The sequence below is a fragment of the Cygnus olor genome, chromosome 1, assembly GCF_009769625.2.
Source record: "Cygnus olor isolate bCygOlo1 chromosome 1, bCygOlo1.pri.v2, whole genome shotgun sequence".
In the NCBI taxonomy this organism is placed as follows: Eukaryota; Metazoa; Chordata; class Aves; order Anseriformes; family Anatidae; genus Cygnus; species Cygnus olor.
The window spans coordinates 89,010,124-89,030,549 of NC_049169.1; the positions used below are offsets into that span (position 1 = coordinate 89,010,124).

At 41.3% G+C, this 20,426-nt stretch overlaps 1 protein-coding gene across 15 annotated transcripts in view; it reads right to left on the bottom strand.

The window, feature by feature from the left end:
* The window catches only part of EPHA3 (EPH receptor A3), a 217,701-nt gene that overhangs the window by 73,466 nt on the left and 123,809 nt on the right, over window positions 1–20,426 (bottom strand). For 12 of the 15 annotated variants that reach the window (XM_040568205.1, XM_040568244.1, XM_040568225.1 and 9 more), the window contains 2 exons: window positions 3,773–3,928; window positions 2,910–3,245 (listed from right to left, as the gene is read on the bottom strand). The exons of the other annotated variants lie outside the window; for them this stretch is intronic. In XM_040568205.1, coding sequence (XP_040424139.1) covers window positions 2,910–3,245; window positions 3,773–3,928 — 492 coding nt within the window. The remainder of the gene's footprint in view (window positions 1–2,909; window positions 3,246–3,772; window positions 3,929–20,426) is intronic. 15 annotated transcript variants of the gene reach the window in all.

A 20,426-nucleotide genomic window follows, 5' to 3' on the forward strand; every position in this document is an offset into this window, starting at 1 on the left:
GAATTTACTTTAACACACACTGGCAGATCTCCCAATTGCCATGTTACAGAAAATGAGTATTATGTATATTCTGATCTATTAAGCTGGTGATGGATGCGTAGGAAGAAACACCCATTTGTACATTGAGAAGCATGGAGAGAAAGGTTTGTTCACTTTTCAGTGGGACTTTGCAACTCAGAGACTCAGCAAACATAATACAGTTGATATGTCTCTTGTACAGAGCTTGTCTGAAGTAAAGATGTGCAATGTATGATTTTTACCTCCAAGAGAATTGCCATAAACATCTCATTTTTGTCATTAGAAAATCTAAACCATTCTCCAGGTCTGCCTGTGGCTCTTAGAAACTCATACACTCAGATGACAGTGTTTTATGAGTGTGAAGATGTTCTGCAGAACAGTTTTCACTAAGTTGGGATAGACCCTGACAGCAGGTGAAAGAAGAACATGGATACTGAATCTCCAGCATTAAAACTGTAACTTCATCATGTCCATTGCAAGGGCACAGGGCTCTCAAATCATGGCTGGCAGAAGATAAAGAGCCTGGATTCAGGAGATCCCAGAGAAGAATTATGGACCTTCTGTACTTCAATCCTCTCTGCAAAATTCACAGCCTGCTGACTAACACCTTTCCCTCCCTGGGCTTGCCATTGGCTCTGTCCCCAGGATCTGTCTGGCCATCCTGAGCTGCACCACCACGTGTGATACCCCATCCACACAACAACTCCCAAAGCAATATGCCCCTTCTCCTTTCTTGGGTTCAGCACAGCGTAGCTATTTAACCAAAGTTTTATCCAACTGGTAGGTACCTCTGTCCTTGAAGGAAAAGTACCTCTAGCCAGACAGTACAAATTACAGTGCTGGAGTCATGACTGGCTTTTGGGTCTTCTGGTTTCTTCCAGATCCAGCTCAACAGTGCTTTAAATCTTTTTTTGAAATGCCCCCTCAGTTAGATGTTATATTACAATGCAGTCTAAGATGTTCAGACTTTCTCTCCTCCCTCCCAGTTGTTTATGTTTTATGTATAACATGAACCAAAAATATGCCCCAGGTGTGTCCCTTATATGATCTAACCAGGAAGGAAATGCTAGAGAAATTGTGTTCTTTTAATCACGCTTAGAAAGATGACTTATATGGGTATTTAAGGTCTAATTTTAGCAACTTACATAACTTCTAGTGGAAATCTAACAAAGTAAATCAATCAGCATGATCAAGAGACAGCACAATTAAACCTCTAATAACCTACATCACCTAAAAGTACTTAAAACAAAAATGCGTACAAGTAGAAAACAAACAACTTGCTTAAGCAGTCTGTAGGTTGCATTAAAAAAATTGCTGTTGCCAGAAAGGCCTTGACCCTGACAACCATGTCACAGGAGTCATGCATTCCAAAACAAAATCAAAATCTACCTTACATTGTAGTGCAAAGGCAGCGAGCTCTGGGCCCTAGGGAAGCGCATTGCAAAGCAGAAGACCTTTGCAGAGAAATACCTTTCACTGATCCTAGAGAGTTCATTTAATGAAGTGTCCCCAGGTGATTTTCTATCTGGTACAATGATGAACAGGCTGAAAGGCAATATCTCTGGTATAGAAAACAGAAGCAAAGAGAGCAACTAAAGAAAGGCTGCTCAAGGCACTGACACAAATATCCCCCCAAAATAACAGTAGCAAATTATTTGGAATGGACATAAAATGCATGTTTCAGAGCTGAAGTCAATGTCTAGATGAGAAAGAGATCACGAGAAGACAGTTCAACTGGGTAGATTCGCCTCTATGTGCCTACCGCATAGTTAGACAGTTCTCCAGAGCATTTGGAAATTTACTGACTGCTGTCAGAAAACCGTCTGTTCTCATATCTTTATGCCTCCCACTAGAGCAGATCTGTGATCTCAGGAAAAGAGACATAGCCTCCCTGGTGAAAAACATTGCGATAACATAGCTTGCTAGGAGAACGTCTACTTAGAATGATGTTAACTTGGTTTGTGCTTTGAGGAAGACAGAAGTGTAGGTATTTTAGGGATGTGGTGTGGGATGGGAGGAGGTGGGAGCAGACTTATCTCATACACACATGCTTTTAGCACAAAGCTTCCTGATGGTGAACAGCGGGAGTAGGACTACTGAAATTTCAGCATTTAATCTCTTTCTTTACTGGCAAACGTGGCTCCAGCCTTGGTACCTAAACAAATGCTAGAGAAGAGTCTAGATTCTCCACATCTTTCAGATAAATGAAACCTTGTCAAAGGAGAAGCAAATGGTAGAATAGCACAGCAGTGACAAAAGCTCTGATCCAACAGTCTGGGCAGACTGCTGTGCTCATGCAGGGCCTCAATGACTTTAATAAGCCTTCACAGAAGCAGAGCAGTCCCTTTGCATAGTCAACCACGATCCCAGGACCTAATTCAGTATGCAGCTCCACACCCTCATCATGTTGGCAGTAAGTCAGAATTGGTGAGACAACTTGCAAAGGAAAAAAAAAAAAGCAACATTTTAAACCTAATTTAATGTTAGCTTTTGATGTGACTAATATCAAAGCATTTTTTCACTTCTATTTAATCAAAATTAATCACTAAGATTACTACAGTAATTTATGTTGGAGACTATTGAAATGAGTGTTTTATTAAAATCTGGTTTTATTAATAAAACACATTCTGGCTATGGGATCGTACAAGTCTGCTATTAGAGACTATTAACTGGGGACTGGGAGTTAATCATAACAGCCATGCTGCCAGGTCCTTTGACAGCAACACACACCGGGTTTGTTTCTGCTTTTACTTTTACTAGCATATTCAAGTCAATTAGTTACCCTAGCACAAGAGCATTCAGAGTAACTCCTGTAAAGCAGGGAACGGAGACAAATGTGCACGTGTCTCAGTAGTTTTGAACAAAGAAACGGTAATCAGAAGGAGACTCACCAGCCTGATTAGTCGTGATGCTGACAGCAGCAAATTGTCTGGAAAGTGTACTCAAGTCGGATACCCCATTGACTGCATCAATCTCAAAAGTGTAATTAGTATGTGCCAAAAGGTCCACTACTGTCACCGTGGTGTTGGTGAGGCCAGTCTGACTGGGTAAGAATCGCACGTTGTCACTACATGGCTCACACAGCTTGCTGCTTCCTCCACATTTTTTGCAAATGATGTTGAAAGTGACATCTTTCCGACCTCCCGTGTCAAGGGGCCAGCTCCAGTCCAGGATAACAGACGTCTCATTGATGTTAGAGATAACGTTTCTTGGAGCAGAGGGTGGTCCTACAAAAGAAAAGCAAAGGCATGTGTTTTTCTGTAGTGTGCTAAGATTGGGGGTAACAAGGATACAAAAATACAAAAGCAAGTAACATAAATAACCAAACTCCTCTAGTCATTCCTGTAGAGACTCCTGTAATACTTCACTGGACTACAGACGTAGACTCTCAAGGACCATGTTTTGGTATACACAATTAGTACTCTTAGAGAACAATTCAGGAATAAGGGCTGGTCTACTAGAGTTGTGCAGGACAGCTACTGGTAATTGCACTTGGATTTTGCTGAAGATATCGCTAACAGTTGAAAAATCCTAGCTCTCCTTTTGGGGTGAGACAGAGAATAACGAGGAGAAAGTGAAAAGAAAAAAGGCATACATCCAGCCCAAGAATCTTTGGTAGACTGTCCAACACGTAAGAAAACATGGGAGGCAGTGGATGGTTGACTGCAATGGAACATGAGAGGAAGCAAGCAAGCTGCTCAGATACAAATGGAGGAGCAAGAACGACAGCCCCGAGCACAATGATGCTACTCACTGGTGCAAGCCATGGATGGAGGGTCTTTCTCAGAGCGAAAGTAATTCTTTTCACACCTGCAGTTCAGAGACGCGTCTTCATAGGTAGAGCTGTGAGGTGGGCACTTAGCACACTTCACATTGCCAGCAGAGGCTTTGTAGAACCCAGGTCGACAGGCTGCAAAATGGTAAGAGTGGAGTTTTAAATTCCATGGATATCTTCATTTTAACAGGTGATCTAGTTATTATCCTGGAATCTATCCATATGTAGATCACATTCTGGGGGTGTTTATGGTCTAAAAACAGAGAGTTTTCTCATAATGAGAAAGCTGATAGAAATAAAACCTCTTAGTAGAATGAAGCTCTTCACAAATCAACTTAGATTTGTATTTAATTTTCCCTGTATAACAAAATAGAATATTGCACCACCAAGAAGAAACATTTTCTGTATTGCATTATGAGAACTTCACTTTTTTTTTTTCCCTTCTTCTCTTCTGGTTAATTTACCAAAACATGGGCCCTGTCCTGCATAAGAAGCTAACTTTATCCTCTCCCTGTTGCCAAGGTTTGCCAACAAGGGGATGCTAATTATAACCTACGTCTATTCAGTTCAGCATGACTAAGCCAGCCAAAAGGAAGAAAATAACCTAAGCAGTATAAAATGTATTCCATTTCTGAAGGACTATGCATCAAACTCAAAGAGCTGCTTCTGATCCTGATTGACTATTGGGAACTTTCATGGTCTGTACTATGAGGATGCTTTTTGAATTACCCAGTTCTCTAAGGATAGAGCTTGAACCCACAAAAGCTGCTTTTGACAAAGCCCTGGTAGTGATGTTTCATTAACATTTGCACACACCCTCTGTTTTGGCTCCTGTTGCATTTCAGACTGATTCATTGCCACATTTGCATCAGATGAAAACAGCCTTTGAAATAAGTTACAGAAATGAACAATCAAGTAAATAGCTTTTTATGAAAAACCCATGTAGTCAAATAACATGGTTGACTTCTTTCCGCTAAGATGATCTCACCATCTGAAAATCAAAAAAATATATATTAAACCCAAACCAGATAACACCACTCAGACTCTACTGTTCAGCTGCAGTTTCTCTCCAAGGCACGCGTTCCTCTCCGAACAGCGTTTACCCAATGCAGTCGCACTGCTGACACCGGTCACCCTCAGGTCTGTACCCACAGCTACAACAGCAGCACACAAACAGACAACGTAACAAAAGTGAACACATCTGAAAACATGTTCACCTTTTGCTATGCTTCTCTTCCACAGGAAACACTGTCTAATGCACTATCATGCTAGGAAAACTGCTTTTTGTGTCTGGGGTCCAGACAGTCAAGCTTGAATAAAATGGCCCTGGACCTGTCACTGATTTAAATGTTCATTTGAAGCCAAAGGTTTATCATCTTAGCATGAGGCTAAGCAGGCACGCCTTGTTCATTTTTGCTTATGAACATGAGCTGATTGATAAATGTAGTATGCAGGATCGCATTCATTCATGTACTGCCCAAAGAGAAGAAAAAAAAAAAAAGAGTTCAGATGAGCAGTTTGAGGTGAAAAAATGCCAGAATAAGTACCCCAACACCTTCGTAAGGGATGGAGGAGAGAGAGAAACTACAGCATTAAAATGGCCATTCAGCTTCCACGTCACCATCCATAACGCGCTGAAGGGAAATCAAAACCCAGCGCAGCCACACGTCCTGTTCTGATACATCTTAATAAAGAAAAACTTCCTCGCACAGCACTGAGCCCGGCTTGAGAAGTACGAAATGTTTCACAAAGAAGCGCTAATCTCAGCCACCCTTCAGCACTTCCCAGTCCTTGCAAATAGATGTTGCCTGGCTGCAGCTGCTACCTCCTACTGCCACAGTACTGGAACAGCTGAGAAAGACATGTCCCGCTTCACGATCTCTCCTGCAAGCCCTAATGAAATAATCCCCGGGTTCAGCCTCTGATGCATGGTGCCACCAGGCAATCTGTGAAAGCAGAATTGCTAAAAATGACCTCACAGCAGAGCTTGCAGAGCCTAACACCAATCTGTAGGATCTGGCACAGCCTGCCCTCCTTCAGTCAGGGCTGTTTTTGTTTCCATCTCCTCTGACGCTGCAAGGGTCTTTGGAGACTTTTGTTTGCTTAACTTGAGAAGAATAAAGGAAACCTTGACCCCTCTTAAACACCTCCGCTAGGAGGAAATACAGCAGAAACCAGAGTTGGCTTCTGGGGTTTTGTTGCTGTAGTAGTCCTCAGATCTCATCCCCTCCCAGCTATTGCCCCATGACAAGCAGGTCACACTTAGAGCAAGTCTCTATTCTCCCTCCTGCTGACAGAGGAGCTTCTGATTATTTTATTGCCTTGTGGCACGGAATGGCTGTTCCTGGCCCACAGAAAAGAAGCGATTTCAACCCCATCCTTACCAGCACCACTCACCGAGAAAGGACATAAAAAACAAGCATCATGCTGCCTCTATGTATACATTCACACAGCATGCCCATCAAAACTTCCTATGGAAACTCAAAACCAGTTATTAAAACACTTAACCATATCTACTTAGCTTGAAGGGACATTTTTAAACTCATGGGAAAGCATACACCAGACAAAGACGTATTTATGAGTACATACAGCATAAATCTTTTTTTTTTTTCTAATAATTGTATATACTAGCTTAACACAAAAATTAGAAAACGACTAATAACGTAAAACTGAACCTTTGTCATGTGCTTGGTCTTCCTACAAGAACCAATTTCAACTGCTTATGAAACATAATTTATTCGTAGCATTGTTAACACCTGAGCATTCATTCATGGAACGCAACTACATTAAGATTGCTTATTTTGGGACACATTCAAAGCACCACCAACATTTTAATACGATAATGAATTAAACATCAGTAAACAAGCTTGCACAAGCAGTAGACTTATTTTGTGGGGGTAAGGATGAGAAAGGAAGGAATCAAATTGCTCCATTAAGAAGCGCCTCATATGAAAACCTGCAAACCCCATTTAAAAAAGTTGGTGGTTTTGTGGGGAAGGAGAAGAAACGAAGAAGCAGGAGTATGCAGGAGGCATTCTGCTTGAGCCAGATCAGGCTTTCTCTTTTCCAGAGGGACAGAGAGGTCCCTGTTTCAGGGTGTTGCCACCACTGCACTGAGCGAGTAGTTGGGTTGGTGGGAGGCGCTGCTTGAACCCTGCCGTCCCTGCACATCCTAGCGAGGGCATCCCAGTCTCAGAGCTTCCCCTCGGGCTGTCTTGTGCTTGCTGTCTCTGTCTGTCAGACCAATTTAAGATTATTCAGCACTACAGCCCACAGGAGAAAAAAAAAAGCAATTATATTTGAAATTGAAGCCTGGAATGGGGCTGTGCCGATAAGAAGCCATCTCAATGCATTTACTATTATTATTTTCCTAATAATTTCTTATTTCTGGTATATAAAAGAGCCAAAGTCTTTAATTCAAAAGGCATTCCTCTTTATGTCAGAAAAACTGGATTACATGAACTAATGGAAGAAAGTTTGGCTTTTTTTAGGTGAACAGCTTCGATTTCAGTCAAGTTGAAAATAAAAGCACTAGCACACCAAGTCTTCACTGAATCTGTAATTTCAGCATGGGAATCAGTTGTGAGAAGCACTTGATTTTCCTTAACGTTTTATTTTAGAAGCCAAGGAATTTTACTTTCCCTCACTTCCACGTTGTTTTCAAGTGGAAGACAAAAATGAGGCTATCCATTTCTTTAGTTGCTTAATACACTCAGTTTAGTAATAGGTTAGTGTTTTAAAAGAAAAAAAATGGGGGAGGAGGGGACCACGAGCCTATATTTGTGTGTTTTTCATGTCAAGCATTCAAAGCCATCCAAATTCTTGGTAGCAGTAGTGTGGACACAGGGCTGGCAGAAGGGCTGCTTGCAGCTGACTCTAGACCCTGGTGCTGCCACCACTGCTGTGGCCCCAGTGCCTGCTCCCTTCCTCAGAAGTGTTCAGAGCAGGGGGTGGTGAGAAATCGTCCCCAGGGTCCTTCACTGCCACTGCTGGGTGGTGTGGAGGAGAGCAAGTAGCCTCCTCCCCACCGCCTGCAGCTGTCGCTGGTGAGAACTAACCTCCAGAGCAGGCTGGTAGAGGGGGAAGACATGAGAGCAAATATGAGCAATAGGCTAGGAATAAAAACCTCTCAAGACACCAAAAGGGAGTAAAAGAAAATTTGAGGGTCTCTACATATGCGATGTACATCATACAGCAAGGCTGTTTGGTTTTGCTTCTTAAGATCTCCTCAAGTCAGATGCCCGATACCTGTTGGCACTGGTACCTCCTGCACTAACTCCAATCAGAAATAATTTAAAACTGTATTTGGTCTGACTTCAGTCTCTTCTGCATGAGTGAGAGCTACACTGACATCATTGGAGCTGCCTGCTGGTAAGAGTTTCAGGACTGCAGTTGTCTTCGTTAATGTGTAAAAATGAGTTCCCTTAAGCTAAAGTTGATGAGCGTCTTAGAGACTGGGGAAAGTTACTTCAGTGAAAGAAAAATAAATGTATGCAGCAATCCCTGGTAGCTACTGCTAAAAGAAATGAGACCGTCTTTTCAACAGCCAGGTAAGCTTTGCCTCTGCCTGATGTGTTTGACTTAGAGAGGAAAACACGTTCCTATTTAAACGTTAAACGATTGGCTTCAACCTGAATTAACTTGAAATTAAAATCTAAAGCCATCAGGGGCATTTCAGTATTCAGACCACCTCATGGCTCTACCGCACCAGCCCTGCCAGGGCCCCTTGGTGGGCACAAGGGCACCGCAGCTGCCCCTTGCTCCCCGTGTCACTGGGCCTCCCTCCACTCCTTGTGCCAGGAACAGAGGTGCCAGGCTTTGGGGCAAGGCCTAGGCCATGCAGCGTGCTAGAGGTGGATATGGCTGCAGCCACCAAGCGATCAGAGTTCCCCTGTTGTTTGAGAAGACAGCCCGAGGACAAAATGCCACTGTGGCACTGAACCACAGCACTTGGCATGTAAAGGAAGGTAAAGCACCTTCACACCCATACGCCTGTGTGCGCACAAAATGAGATGTGACACAGCTGTCAGCTTGTGAAAACAGATGACATAACCAGCAGCATAGATTAACCTTATAAAACTCAAAACCGTTTTGTTTTCCTTGGGCAAGTCATCTCTTTCCCTTCCTGCACTTGTTTATACCTCTGGTAAACAACAAAAAGATGAAAACCATGATTAACTTTAAATGAAGACGACTTCACAACTGCTCATTTCACACTTCCATCACAAATTATATCCAGCCATATGTGTCGTTCATGCCCTATATTAAAAATAACACCATGTAGATGTGCTATAGTTCTGGCTCAGATATATGGAGGAGTAGGAAATGAAGGTAAAATTCTGCCTTGACTCATCCCATCACCAGTTTCTATCACACATCATTCACTACACGGAAAATGTGTCATTTTTCTTCCCTTGCTCATTACAGCACCCTGCTCGGCAGGAAACACTGCATTATAATGTAGGTTTCCTGCAAAATCCTTCAGAGCAGGGAAACAATCTTCAGCAGATCTCACTGTTCATTAGCATATGAAAAGCCACAATCTATGGCATTACATGGTGCACATCTTTTCTCTTTCTGGGCCTCTAGGTATCTTCTTGCACAGCTACATAACCCAGACAGGTTTCTAAAAACTACAACATATTTTCAATTCTTATTTCCATTGGACTTAAGACAAGCTTTTTGTCATTGGCTCTGAATAAACAGTATGATACCACTTAAGGGAGCAAGCCTCAGAGCCAAGTATTACACCTTACAGTAGGAACAGAGGCAGAGACCTGAATGTCACTGTTCCATTGTACATCAACAACTCCCTGTACCTGCTGAGGAGGAGGAGAAGGAAGAGGAAGAGGGAAGGCTCTCCATCTGGTGGGGATGCCCACTACAGGCTGCTGCACCAGCAGCGCATGTTTTCTCTTTGTTGGGCTGTGGTGCTGGTATAAACTCTATGCTGACCATTCTGCTTGTTGGGGAAATAAAAGCTTACAATTATTCTTTCACCAAGATGTAACAGACACCATCTTCGCTGCAGTCTTCACCATGCTATACATAATACCTGAAATAATTACAAAACTGGCCAGCAGAAAAAGCAACCCAGCCATTTTTGTGAAGCATTATCAGCAAATCAATAAAGTCCCATATTGTATTTTCTGTGCACAAGACATACATTTTACTCTGAAAATGGAGACAGAAAATTAAGAGTTGCATTTTAAATATTAAACTGATTTACCAGCACTATTTCCGTTATTAGCTTTGCAATAGCTCTGGAAAAATACAGCTATTTATTACTATAACTTATCTTCTGGGTGGAAGACCACTGCAGAAGGAAACATGGATCGTGTACACTTGCATCTGTTGACGGGAAAATACAGGAATCACAGCCAAAGCTGTTGGCAGATGTGAAAAACTACTTCAGCTGTCCACAACTGGAAGAGATCAACAATTAACAAGACCAACACAATTCCTTTCCTATCACTAGACCTCCTCCGACAGCAAGACGTCCACAACCCAAGGGTTCAGGAAATGCTCTCTTCTCTCCACCATTTCCTACCCCTTCAGTCCCTCTCCCTGTGCATGCAGCAAGGATTCGCTTCAGTGTGACACTGCAATGCCATGCAATGCCTCTAGAAAAATCATCTCTGGAATGAGCACTTCACTTTTTTTTTTTTTGCACCTGAAAGCTGCTGCCAGTACAAAAAAACATATTCAGTAGTATTTAATCTTACTCATGAGTAAATTTCTGCTTTTTCCTCCCCACTTCATATTTTATAGTGATCTGTGACCTTAATGTATTTTAATCAGATGCTTTTTAAATTGGCTTTACTCCCAGGTCAAGTCATTCAGCAGAAACAATTCCTGTTCTTTGTTTAATAACTGTTACTGGCAGACATATTAATTATATGTACATAAGAGATAGCTTTATCCTAAGGGAATAACACTGCACCTTTCAACCACAGTCTGTAATAGTTTCATGTTATGCCTTGAAGGCTTTTGCATCTCTTTTTATGAAGTGCATTATGGCCATGATTGCTACCAGCAGTATTGTTAGAAGTGCAATGTCAAAGATAGTCGGTCCTAAATGCAGCATTACAGTACAGATGTACTTGGTTGTGGGTACGCAAATATCTTGCTCTAAAATGCATAAGGCATTTCGGCTCGTTCACAGGCATTTTTTTTTTTGAGAAAAAGAAATCTTTCATTAACAGGAAAACACTGAGAACCACAGCCTTGATTCAGAATTTAAAGAAAATAAACAAAATTCTACCTTAATTCCACCCATACTTAGTGAATCACTTGAGCAAGTATTTAAACAGGGAATTTAATAAACCCATGTTTATAAGCAGTGTCTTTCACTTTCCCTAAACAAGATGTTTTCCCGAAGCAGAGCCTGGACATGCTGAGATATATTAAACTGTCATTTTGTCAAACAAAGAAATCCCATGTTCTGTTTCTTTAGAAGTTAATTTAATCCACACAGAGATGAAAAATAACTTCCTAATTAAGAAGCATTTCCCCCCCAAAAAAAGTAAATTAAAGAAATACCAGAAAAAAATACCCACCATCAGCTTCAATGGGGGGAGGGAGAGAGGAAGTTGTAGAAACACACACACACAAAGAAATCTGAGAGTTTTAAATGACCATTTGGCAAGGATAGAAAGTCACGAGATACTTTTTCCTTGAACTAAAATTACACTATGGATTCTTCCAAGGCAAAGGAGATGTAGGATCCCAACAGCTTCAAACAAGGAACATTTCTTAATATCAGCGTATGAAATACAGACCCCTCCATGCCACAAAGGGCACAAGCTCTTGGAAAGATGTTTCCTTTCCAGCTCGGTAGAATTGGTGGGCATTGCACACACATTGCTCTTGTCAGAGAATGAAAATCAAGACAGTGCCCAGTAAACCTCCCAGACTAGATTTAGGTAGTAAGTGAAAACCAACTTCGATTGCTTTACTTAGCGATGTTTGTATAATTGCTCTGAGCCCAATCTGGGCCAGGTTAACAGGTTAGCGATACGAACGTTGATACAAATAAACAATAAATGAATTGCCAAACAAATTACATCTAACCCAAAGTCTTATCCTTTGGCTACCTTGCATCTAATGGTAGTACCATATGAAAGTACAAGAGAAAGGAAGATACAGGACACTCATTTGTCCTCCTTTTTTTTTTTTTTTTTAAACTCTCATCACTAAAGCCTAGGTTATCATTTCACAGTCCCAGAGCAAAAGGTTCAATAGAACCTCTTATTTAACAAAGATTAATTATGATAACCCTCCATATTACTGTCCTACATATAAAATAGCCAATGTTTTTTTGCAATACACATATCTAGAGCCAAAACAGTTAACTCAGAAGTACAAAAAGTCTGCCTTTTCTCTCTGGGATGGAGGGGAGATAAATTTGCATTTTCCAAGGCTGAATGTTCCTTTGAAGCCTTCCACCTTTGCTAACGCATGCGGGGGAACATCACTGTCCCCATTTTACAGGTGAGGAAATTAATGCCAAATAGGCTCTGAATCCTTTCTTCCACTGACACCTCCTAATCACAATGCTGCCTGGTGGGTTGTGTGATGTTAAGACGAGCTCCCAGATGACACAAGTCCACTACTGCAATTAGCATGAATTAGTACTTTTGTCAGTAGTCTCAGCAGAGCTGTCAAATTAATTGGAAAAGAAATTTAACAAATATCTTTCCCCTTAGAGATACTCTTTCAGGTCAGGGTTGAGGCATATTGATTGAGCAGTGTGGGGGATGCTTATATGTCATATGCCCTCACCGAACCTGCTTTGTTGATGAAACAGCGGACTTTGGCTTTGGGGACTGTTAATCTGGTACCTGTCACAAGCAGTACATGGACACAAAAAGAGAAAACTGATTGTACAACCCTGAGAAACAGTCCAGCTGATGGTAAAAATAAATTAAGAGGCTTGATTAAGGGACAGTGGCTAGAATATATATACATTTGTTTTTGGCCTAATCTTGTTTTCTTATACCTCAGAGTTAGTTCTTTCAGTTTATCTCCAATTTACTGAGGCACCCATAAATAGCGCAGTTTCCCCAGTTTTAAACAATTTCTGAATTCAACCGCTGCAAGCAACACATGGCTAGTCCCATATAATCCATAAGGGTTAGGAAGCAAGCACTGGAAATGGCATACAGTTCTTTCATAACACACACACACCAAAAAAAAAAAAAAGCATTTTTAAGCACTCAGATTAACAGGAGACCAAACGTTAAAATCACGTGTCTAAGCCTCATTCAATGACAGCTACTGAATTTCTTACTGTTAGTTTCACTGCCAGCCATTGACACATTGCTGCTTGAATTCATGGAGAGGTGGAGCTGGGAAAGGGAAGCTCTTAAGAAGAGAAATGGTGCATCAACAGCAGGAGCTGAAAGCCGTATGAAAAATTTCCTATGGTTTAAGTTGCTGTTATTACTTGCTGACATAAGTTTGGGATGCAATTTAGTGTATCAGAATGTACTCGTAATTTGTAACAGCATGTAAGAAATTGCCCTTGCTTTGCTGGTAACGCTGTTAATGTCACTTAATGGGTGCATCTACATAAGCATTTTAGTTCAAGATTTGGAAAGCATTTTTAAAGCAAAATCCCAGTTGATCCTTCATATTGTGATTTGTTTTACGCTCTTGTCTCTAGAGCATGTGAATAGGTCAACTGGAAGGTGCTACACGCATTCTACATGACCAGACTAGAGACAATCTGGAGTAAAAACCAGCAAAATGGGTATGGTATTGGTATAGGTATATATATCATATCAACTGCTTATCTCTACAGATCTGCTCCTACTGGGCCACATTACCTGCTAATGTAGACATAACTCACAATTACCAGCTTTCAAATATCTCAGTGCAGTCAGCATTGCTCAAATTATTAGATATTTACATAACAAAGATTTAAAAAGCCCTGGTAATGGAAAAAAAATATGATTTTATTAAAGCTATTAGGCATATAACTACAAACAAACACACATTATCTGCTGTATTTTACCACATTTACTAGGACATGGAATGGGCACAAAGGGAGATTTCAGTGATTACTAGTGTAAGGTTTTAACCAGAAGAACAAGACATTACGGCTTCATCATCTTCACAACAACCTCTCTTCTTCATGTGCCTTTTTCACTGACTGCAATTTCCTCCTTCCATAAGAAACTGAAAATTAACCAGTTATGGCCTCTGGGGACATCTGTGACCTGACAATCTTCTTCTCACAGCTGAAAGGAAAAGCCCAAGGCTTTTGCAAAATTATCTTACCACTCAAGTGCAATATTTATATATTGTATGCTTTAGCTTTTATCTGGACTTCCTTGGTATTTTGCCATTTTAAAAAAACTCTTAATTACTTAACATGCATTTTCTGTGCATATATTAAAAAATGTCTAGCTTTGTAGAGTAAGCAATTATCTGCTGAACAAAAAACCAATTAAATGTAAATGGAAAACCAAAACAGTTCAGCATTTTTATTTGCTCACCTGATACCTATGTGAGTACAAGGGGGGTAGGAACTCAGATGTTTAGAAAACAAACCATCTGATACAATGCTGCAGAACTAAACCTCTTCCTGTAGTGGGGAAGCCTTACCCATGGTAAAAGCAACAAGAACTCAATATTCCTCAACAGCACTCACTTTGCAATGTGGAAAATTAATCAGAGGGAAAAGGGAACTAAGTTCTCAGTCTTGCATTCTGTAGATATTTACTCCAGCAAGTGCCACTGTGTGCTAGGATAAAAACACCACCTGTTTAAGTAACAGTTTTCAATTCTACTGAAGCTCAACACTAGCAGCAGGTTGGCACCACTGCACACTATGGGGAAAAGAACTACGGAACAGCATTAAAATCTATTTCATGATTCTGCACTGCTTTATACAAAAGCTTTTGCTGTCTAGATGTCATACAAGTTTTTGACTGAAGAAAGAATAAAGATAAGGAGAAATCATAATAATCAAAGGATTTAACTACACCATTGTTTATATTTTATTTTTTTTTAACTTCTTGCATGAACAACTCAAAAGCAGAAATCAAGGAGGCTGAAAGGACATACAACCCCCTCACAAGACAAAAGCATTTAGGCAAATCCACCAGGAGATACGAAATTCTGCATCCATCAGTCCTCCAAGTAATGAAGAAGAAGGGTTGTGGTGTTTTGCTGCTGACAGCTCAGCCTTCTAGAAATATTCACACCTACTCCCACTACAATCCCATGGATTTGACTGGGAATCTTGAGCCACACAGTCTGCAGTTAAACTGAAATGATTTTTCAGCTTTGTATTGAAAATAGGGAAGTCATGTTATGGCTGATTACATTTGCTTAGGCAAACTCAAAGTTACGGTTCTACAAGAACTCTTTTACTTCTGATCAAACCAGGCCATAAAACCTGATGCCACTTTTGTAATCAAAGTAAATTATATGCTAGGATATTGAACCAAAATTGGATCTTTGTAGGTCAGGGCAGTCCATTGCTGTCTTGATTATATGTGATATACCATCACCGTGATGTATATAAAACACAGGAAATTGTTGCGTATTAATAGAGCAGTAGTTCAATCAGCCCTATGAACAATATCCAATATATTCAAGCACAGACATATTTTGATCTGGTTGTAAAAGTCGTGAAAGGACTATATTTTACCATTTAATAAAACCTTACAACCCTTTTAGTACGTGCAAAAATTAAAACATGTTACAGCCATATAAAGTAGAGGAAATCTCAAGAGAGTGAAGAGTGCATTCTTCTTTCTTGGCTAAGTTGCATATTCAAAAAGTGTATATATTTATATTATTTTAAAGAATAAAAAAATCACCTGGAAGAAAGCACTCTGCACTCTCTAAGCTTACAGCCAAACAGTACAAAATAGCACAAAACTAAAAAATGTCATTCGGGACTGGACACAAAATATGTTTCCTTGCAAACCAAAAACATCTTGTTACACAACTCCATTCAGATAACAAATATTATTACTTTCAGATTGCTTTTGGCAAAGCTGTAAGAAAAGCACCCCTAAGTCCTCTATTCTTATTTCTTCCACCACCCTCCATGCCACAGATCAACAAACCCGCGCCCCTGCCCTGCTTCTCAAACGTTTCCTTGCCAAGCCTGGGGTTCAGGACACAGGCAGCAAGACCCCCGGAGTGCAGCCCCCCGGTGTATGGCACGCTCTCAGCAGTCCTTCCTGCAACAAGTGATGCTACGGAATGGCCAACCCCAACACCATTTAATGTGGGGCGTATCATGTATTTCCAACACCACCAAGGATTATGCTGCTGAACATGAACAGACTAGCTAATTTCTCCAATGAAAACAACCACGTAAAGAAAGACTGATCTTGAACAATACAGTTATGACAGAAAAATCTGATTATGAACATCACTTCCATTTTGACAACTGGTTTCCAGCATATACAACATTGTGGGCTTTTTATCAAAGAACACTACATTTCCAAAAATTGCCATTTGAACATCCACTGGTAGACACTGCTGGACAATGGACAAGAAATTCTCCTTCCAGATCCTGATTCTTAAATCAGAACAACTCCAAGACAGATGCAACCAACCAACAACATAATAAAATCCCAGAGACAAACGAGCTCCTAAGAATCCCTGTTGTCCTCCCAAGCTGACACAGAAGAGGAAGGGGTAAAAGCTTCCCTTCTGACTCAGTACCTGCTTTCACATCCCACACCCATGACTAACCATGCACATTTCTGAGAACCCAGGATCAAAACCTACAGCTGAGGAAAAGGCTTTGCAGGTTGGTTGGATCATATATGACCTTCCTGGTCACCACTGGAGCTCCCAGGCCCATGCTGGGATGTTGTGGGTGCCACTACAGGAGCCAGCTGCTGAGGCAACCTGCTGCTCAGGTGGAGCTGGTGCAGAGCCTGCTCCAGGATGCAGCTAGGGACACCAACAGACTATTAGGAGAAGCTACATAAAATGCACTTTTCTGCCAACCCACGGTTCTGCAGCTCATGAGCTCTCATTTCATAAGCATCCCATATGCAGGTTTTCTCCTACATAAGTGGCTCCGTTCCTCAGCCACATGAATGCAGATAGCTGGAGTAAAATAGAAACCCTGTAACAATAAATGGAAAACCATCTATAAACATGCTATACAGCTGATAGAAACCTTGGTGTCCATATAAGTCAGTAAAGCATTTATATATTTTCTCTTGCTCCTCTCCTGGCTGCCAGTGCTGTGTGTCAGATTAGATGTACAGGGCGAGCGATTACGATAGGCAAGTATAGCTGTTTATTTTGAAGGTACTGTCAAAATGCATTAGCAAAATGCCATATTGGAGCATAACTAATCTGAAATGATCTTACACTAACATGAATGTCACTAATGCTGCGGTCTGCTGTGCTGACATCATGAAGCAAGATTAAGACAGCTTTCCACAGTCAGAAACCCGGCCCCCCTAGATCCAAGCTGATTAAGTACTTGGATCCCCACCTGGTGCCAAGAAAACAGCAAGCACAACCCCTGGGTTTGGCTTGTTCCCATCCTACGAATTAACTGTGTACGAACCTCCTTTGGACTGCCTTCTGTACTGACAAAGTCCTGCTATCTGTGCAACGTGTGGCCAGCCCATTAAGAGCAGGCAGTTTGCTCCAGTGCTATTACAAGTTCCTCCACTGCTCCATGCCACCTGGGACAGGGACTATGAGCCACTGTGTTCAGGGACAGATGGCTCAGCTACAAACAGGGATAAGGATTTGCACCAACTGGGAAAAGAGTCACTTTCAGATACAAGCATAGTCCACTTTCTACTGCTTGCCTTCCTAACAAGGAAAGCTTTCCTACAAATTAGGATGCACTGTTAAGGAATGCTCTGTTCTTTCCCCACGGCTTCTCTTGGTTACACCAAACACTGGGTTTAACATATGGACAGCAGTGACTTCAAGTACACTCACAACAACTAGCCTCGTTAATCCCAATGGACAGCGCAACTTAAGCCTGTAATACTCACAAACTAATTTAATAGCTGCCAACAGTCCCAGCTGAGCAAAGCCTGGGTACCCTCCTTTTGCTCCGCCGTATCCGCAGCCACGGTTCTCAGCTTCTCCCAGGTAGAAGATCTAAATCTTCTACTGCAGAGACTGGCAGCACCACAATCAATTCAGCATTCATTTTGTCTCACTGTTGTGGTTTAGCCCGGCTGGCAGCTAAACACCACACAGCCGTTCGCTCACCCTCCCCCCTCCCTCTCTGGGATGGGGGAGAGAAACGGGAAAGTGAAGCCTGTGAGTTGAGATAAAGACAGTGTATTAAGACAGGAAAATAATAATAACAATAATAATAATAATAATAATAGTATTAATAATAATGTGTACGAAACAAGTGATGCACAATGCAATTGCTCACCACCCGTTGACCGATGCCCAGCCTATCCCTGAGCAGCCGCCCCCCCCACTTCACCCCGGCTAGCCACCCCTATATATTGTTCAGCATGACGTCAGATGGTATGGAATACCCCTTTGGCCAGTTTGGGTCAGCTGTCCTGGGTCTGTCCCCTCCCAGCTCCTGCCGCACCCCTAGCCTGCTCGCTAGCAGGACAGAGCAAGAAGCTGAAAAGTCCTTGGCTTGGTGTAAGCACTGCTCTACAACAATTAAAACATCAGCATGTTATCAGTGCTCTTCTCATCCTAATCCAAAACATAGCACCCTGCCAGCTACTAGGAGGAAAATTAACTTTGTCCTAGCTGAAACCAGGACACTCACCCAGTTGAACAGGTGGCCACTCCTGGAGTTCAGAAGCCAAGGTGACACTTGACAGAGCAGCGAGGGGAAGAAGGAGCAGTGCTCTCCAGAGCCAGCTCTTGTAATGAGCACTGGACAAGTGGTGCAGTTCCTGCACATCCTACAGCTTCTTCCCTTTGAATCCACAGGGGATAAAATAACTACCTGAAAGTCGTCAGAAGAAACATCCAGATGCCTAGGAGCCAGGGACAGGAAATTCTACACTTGTGCTTTTTAGGATGATTTGTACCTATCAATCTTTGTATATCCGCACTACTGACAGCTCTGAAACAAAACCTAGTTGCACAGAGGCATGACTTCTTAGAGAACTGAAACTGCTGGTACTAATTCTTTCTACTCTATTGAAAATATCAGAAGATCACATTACCAATCCTGGATTTGCATTTTATATTGAAAAATCCCTCCTGCCCCCCTCTCTATACACTCTCTGAAGTCTCCTTAAGATTAGGAGTTTAGTTTTATCTCATTCTTCTTACAGAGTCTTTTCTCCGTCTTTTACATCTCCATCCACAGATGTTGTGCCACATCTGCAGCACAACTGTCAGGATAGGAGTTAGGGCTCAGCTAGCAGTAAAGGAAAGTGTTTTATAAAAATCCAAATCTTTCTCCTAAAATTTGGAGGCATGAGTAATGTCTAAGAATAGAGATTTCATCATGTATGGCTAACGTTTAACTGCGTTTAAGAAAGTTGTAACTGCAGCTATCATCCAGCAAAACCAATCCATTTTAGCCTTGCATCTGAAAAATACAGTAAAGGATACAGCAGGTTCTCCTTCCCTTTTTCTCTACCTTTTGTCTAGTTCAGCTTTTCTTACAAAGAGAACTTTCTCACAGATAGGGTATAAAAAGGATTCTGTAGCCTTTTCCCAGGCTGAGAAAAGCACTGCACAGTCAAAACTATTTCAAAATGAAGTCTGCAAGCAGACATAAGGTTAAATCTCTCTCTGTAAGTGGAGGGAAGGAAATATTTGAGGACCAAAAATAGTAGAAACAATCATAAAGCAACACCAGTAGGAGGGGAGGCTAATTTTTTGTAATTAGCATTTTGCCTAATTTCTATTATTTTCAAATAAACCTACTGCTTCAATGCTCATTCACATTACAATACCACAGTTCAAGTTAAAAAAAAAAAAAAAAGACTAAGACCATGCAATATCTAAGTGGTACCCTACCTAATGGAGGGGGGAAAGAAGCTACTCTGATATTTTCATAGCCAAATCTTCCATGAATTCCGGATTACTAAAATAGCTTAGTTTTATAAGATATCTTGAAATGGTTCCAACTCAAGCAACAGCAGAGGTGCCTGGATGAGCTGTTAGGAATCCATATGATTATTCAGTCTTCACGCTCACTAAATTTAAAGTTGGCTCTTTGGAGATGTGCTCCCGGAGAGGAGACAGAAGAGGGCCAGTCAAACACTGCCAGGTTCGGTGGTGAAGACCTGGGAGTAACAAGCTGGCTTCCTAATTGTTAGCAGCAGGCAGAAGCAGTTTTAAGTAGCAGATTAATATGTTCAGGGGTTACGCAAAGCAAAAATAAATTTACAGCAAGTTAGTATCCAGAGCATTTGTAATCAGACATGATCTAAAAATCCTGAATTCCCATTAAAATAAATTGGAGTTAGATTTGCTTCTACCTAGCCCGATTTTAACTGCAGGAACGTTGAGTGGTGAAAACAGATTAGTGGGGGACTGGCTTTATCTATAGACTTTCTCTCTCTAATTATATGCTCAAGACTGGCAAAAAGAATACATGAAATCACTGAAAAGTTATTGAAAGGGTATTATACAGGTCAGCCTTTTGCTCTCATGTGGAAAACAGGGGCTAAATCCAAATACAAGA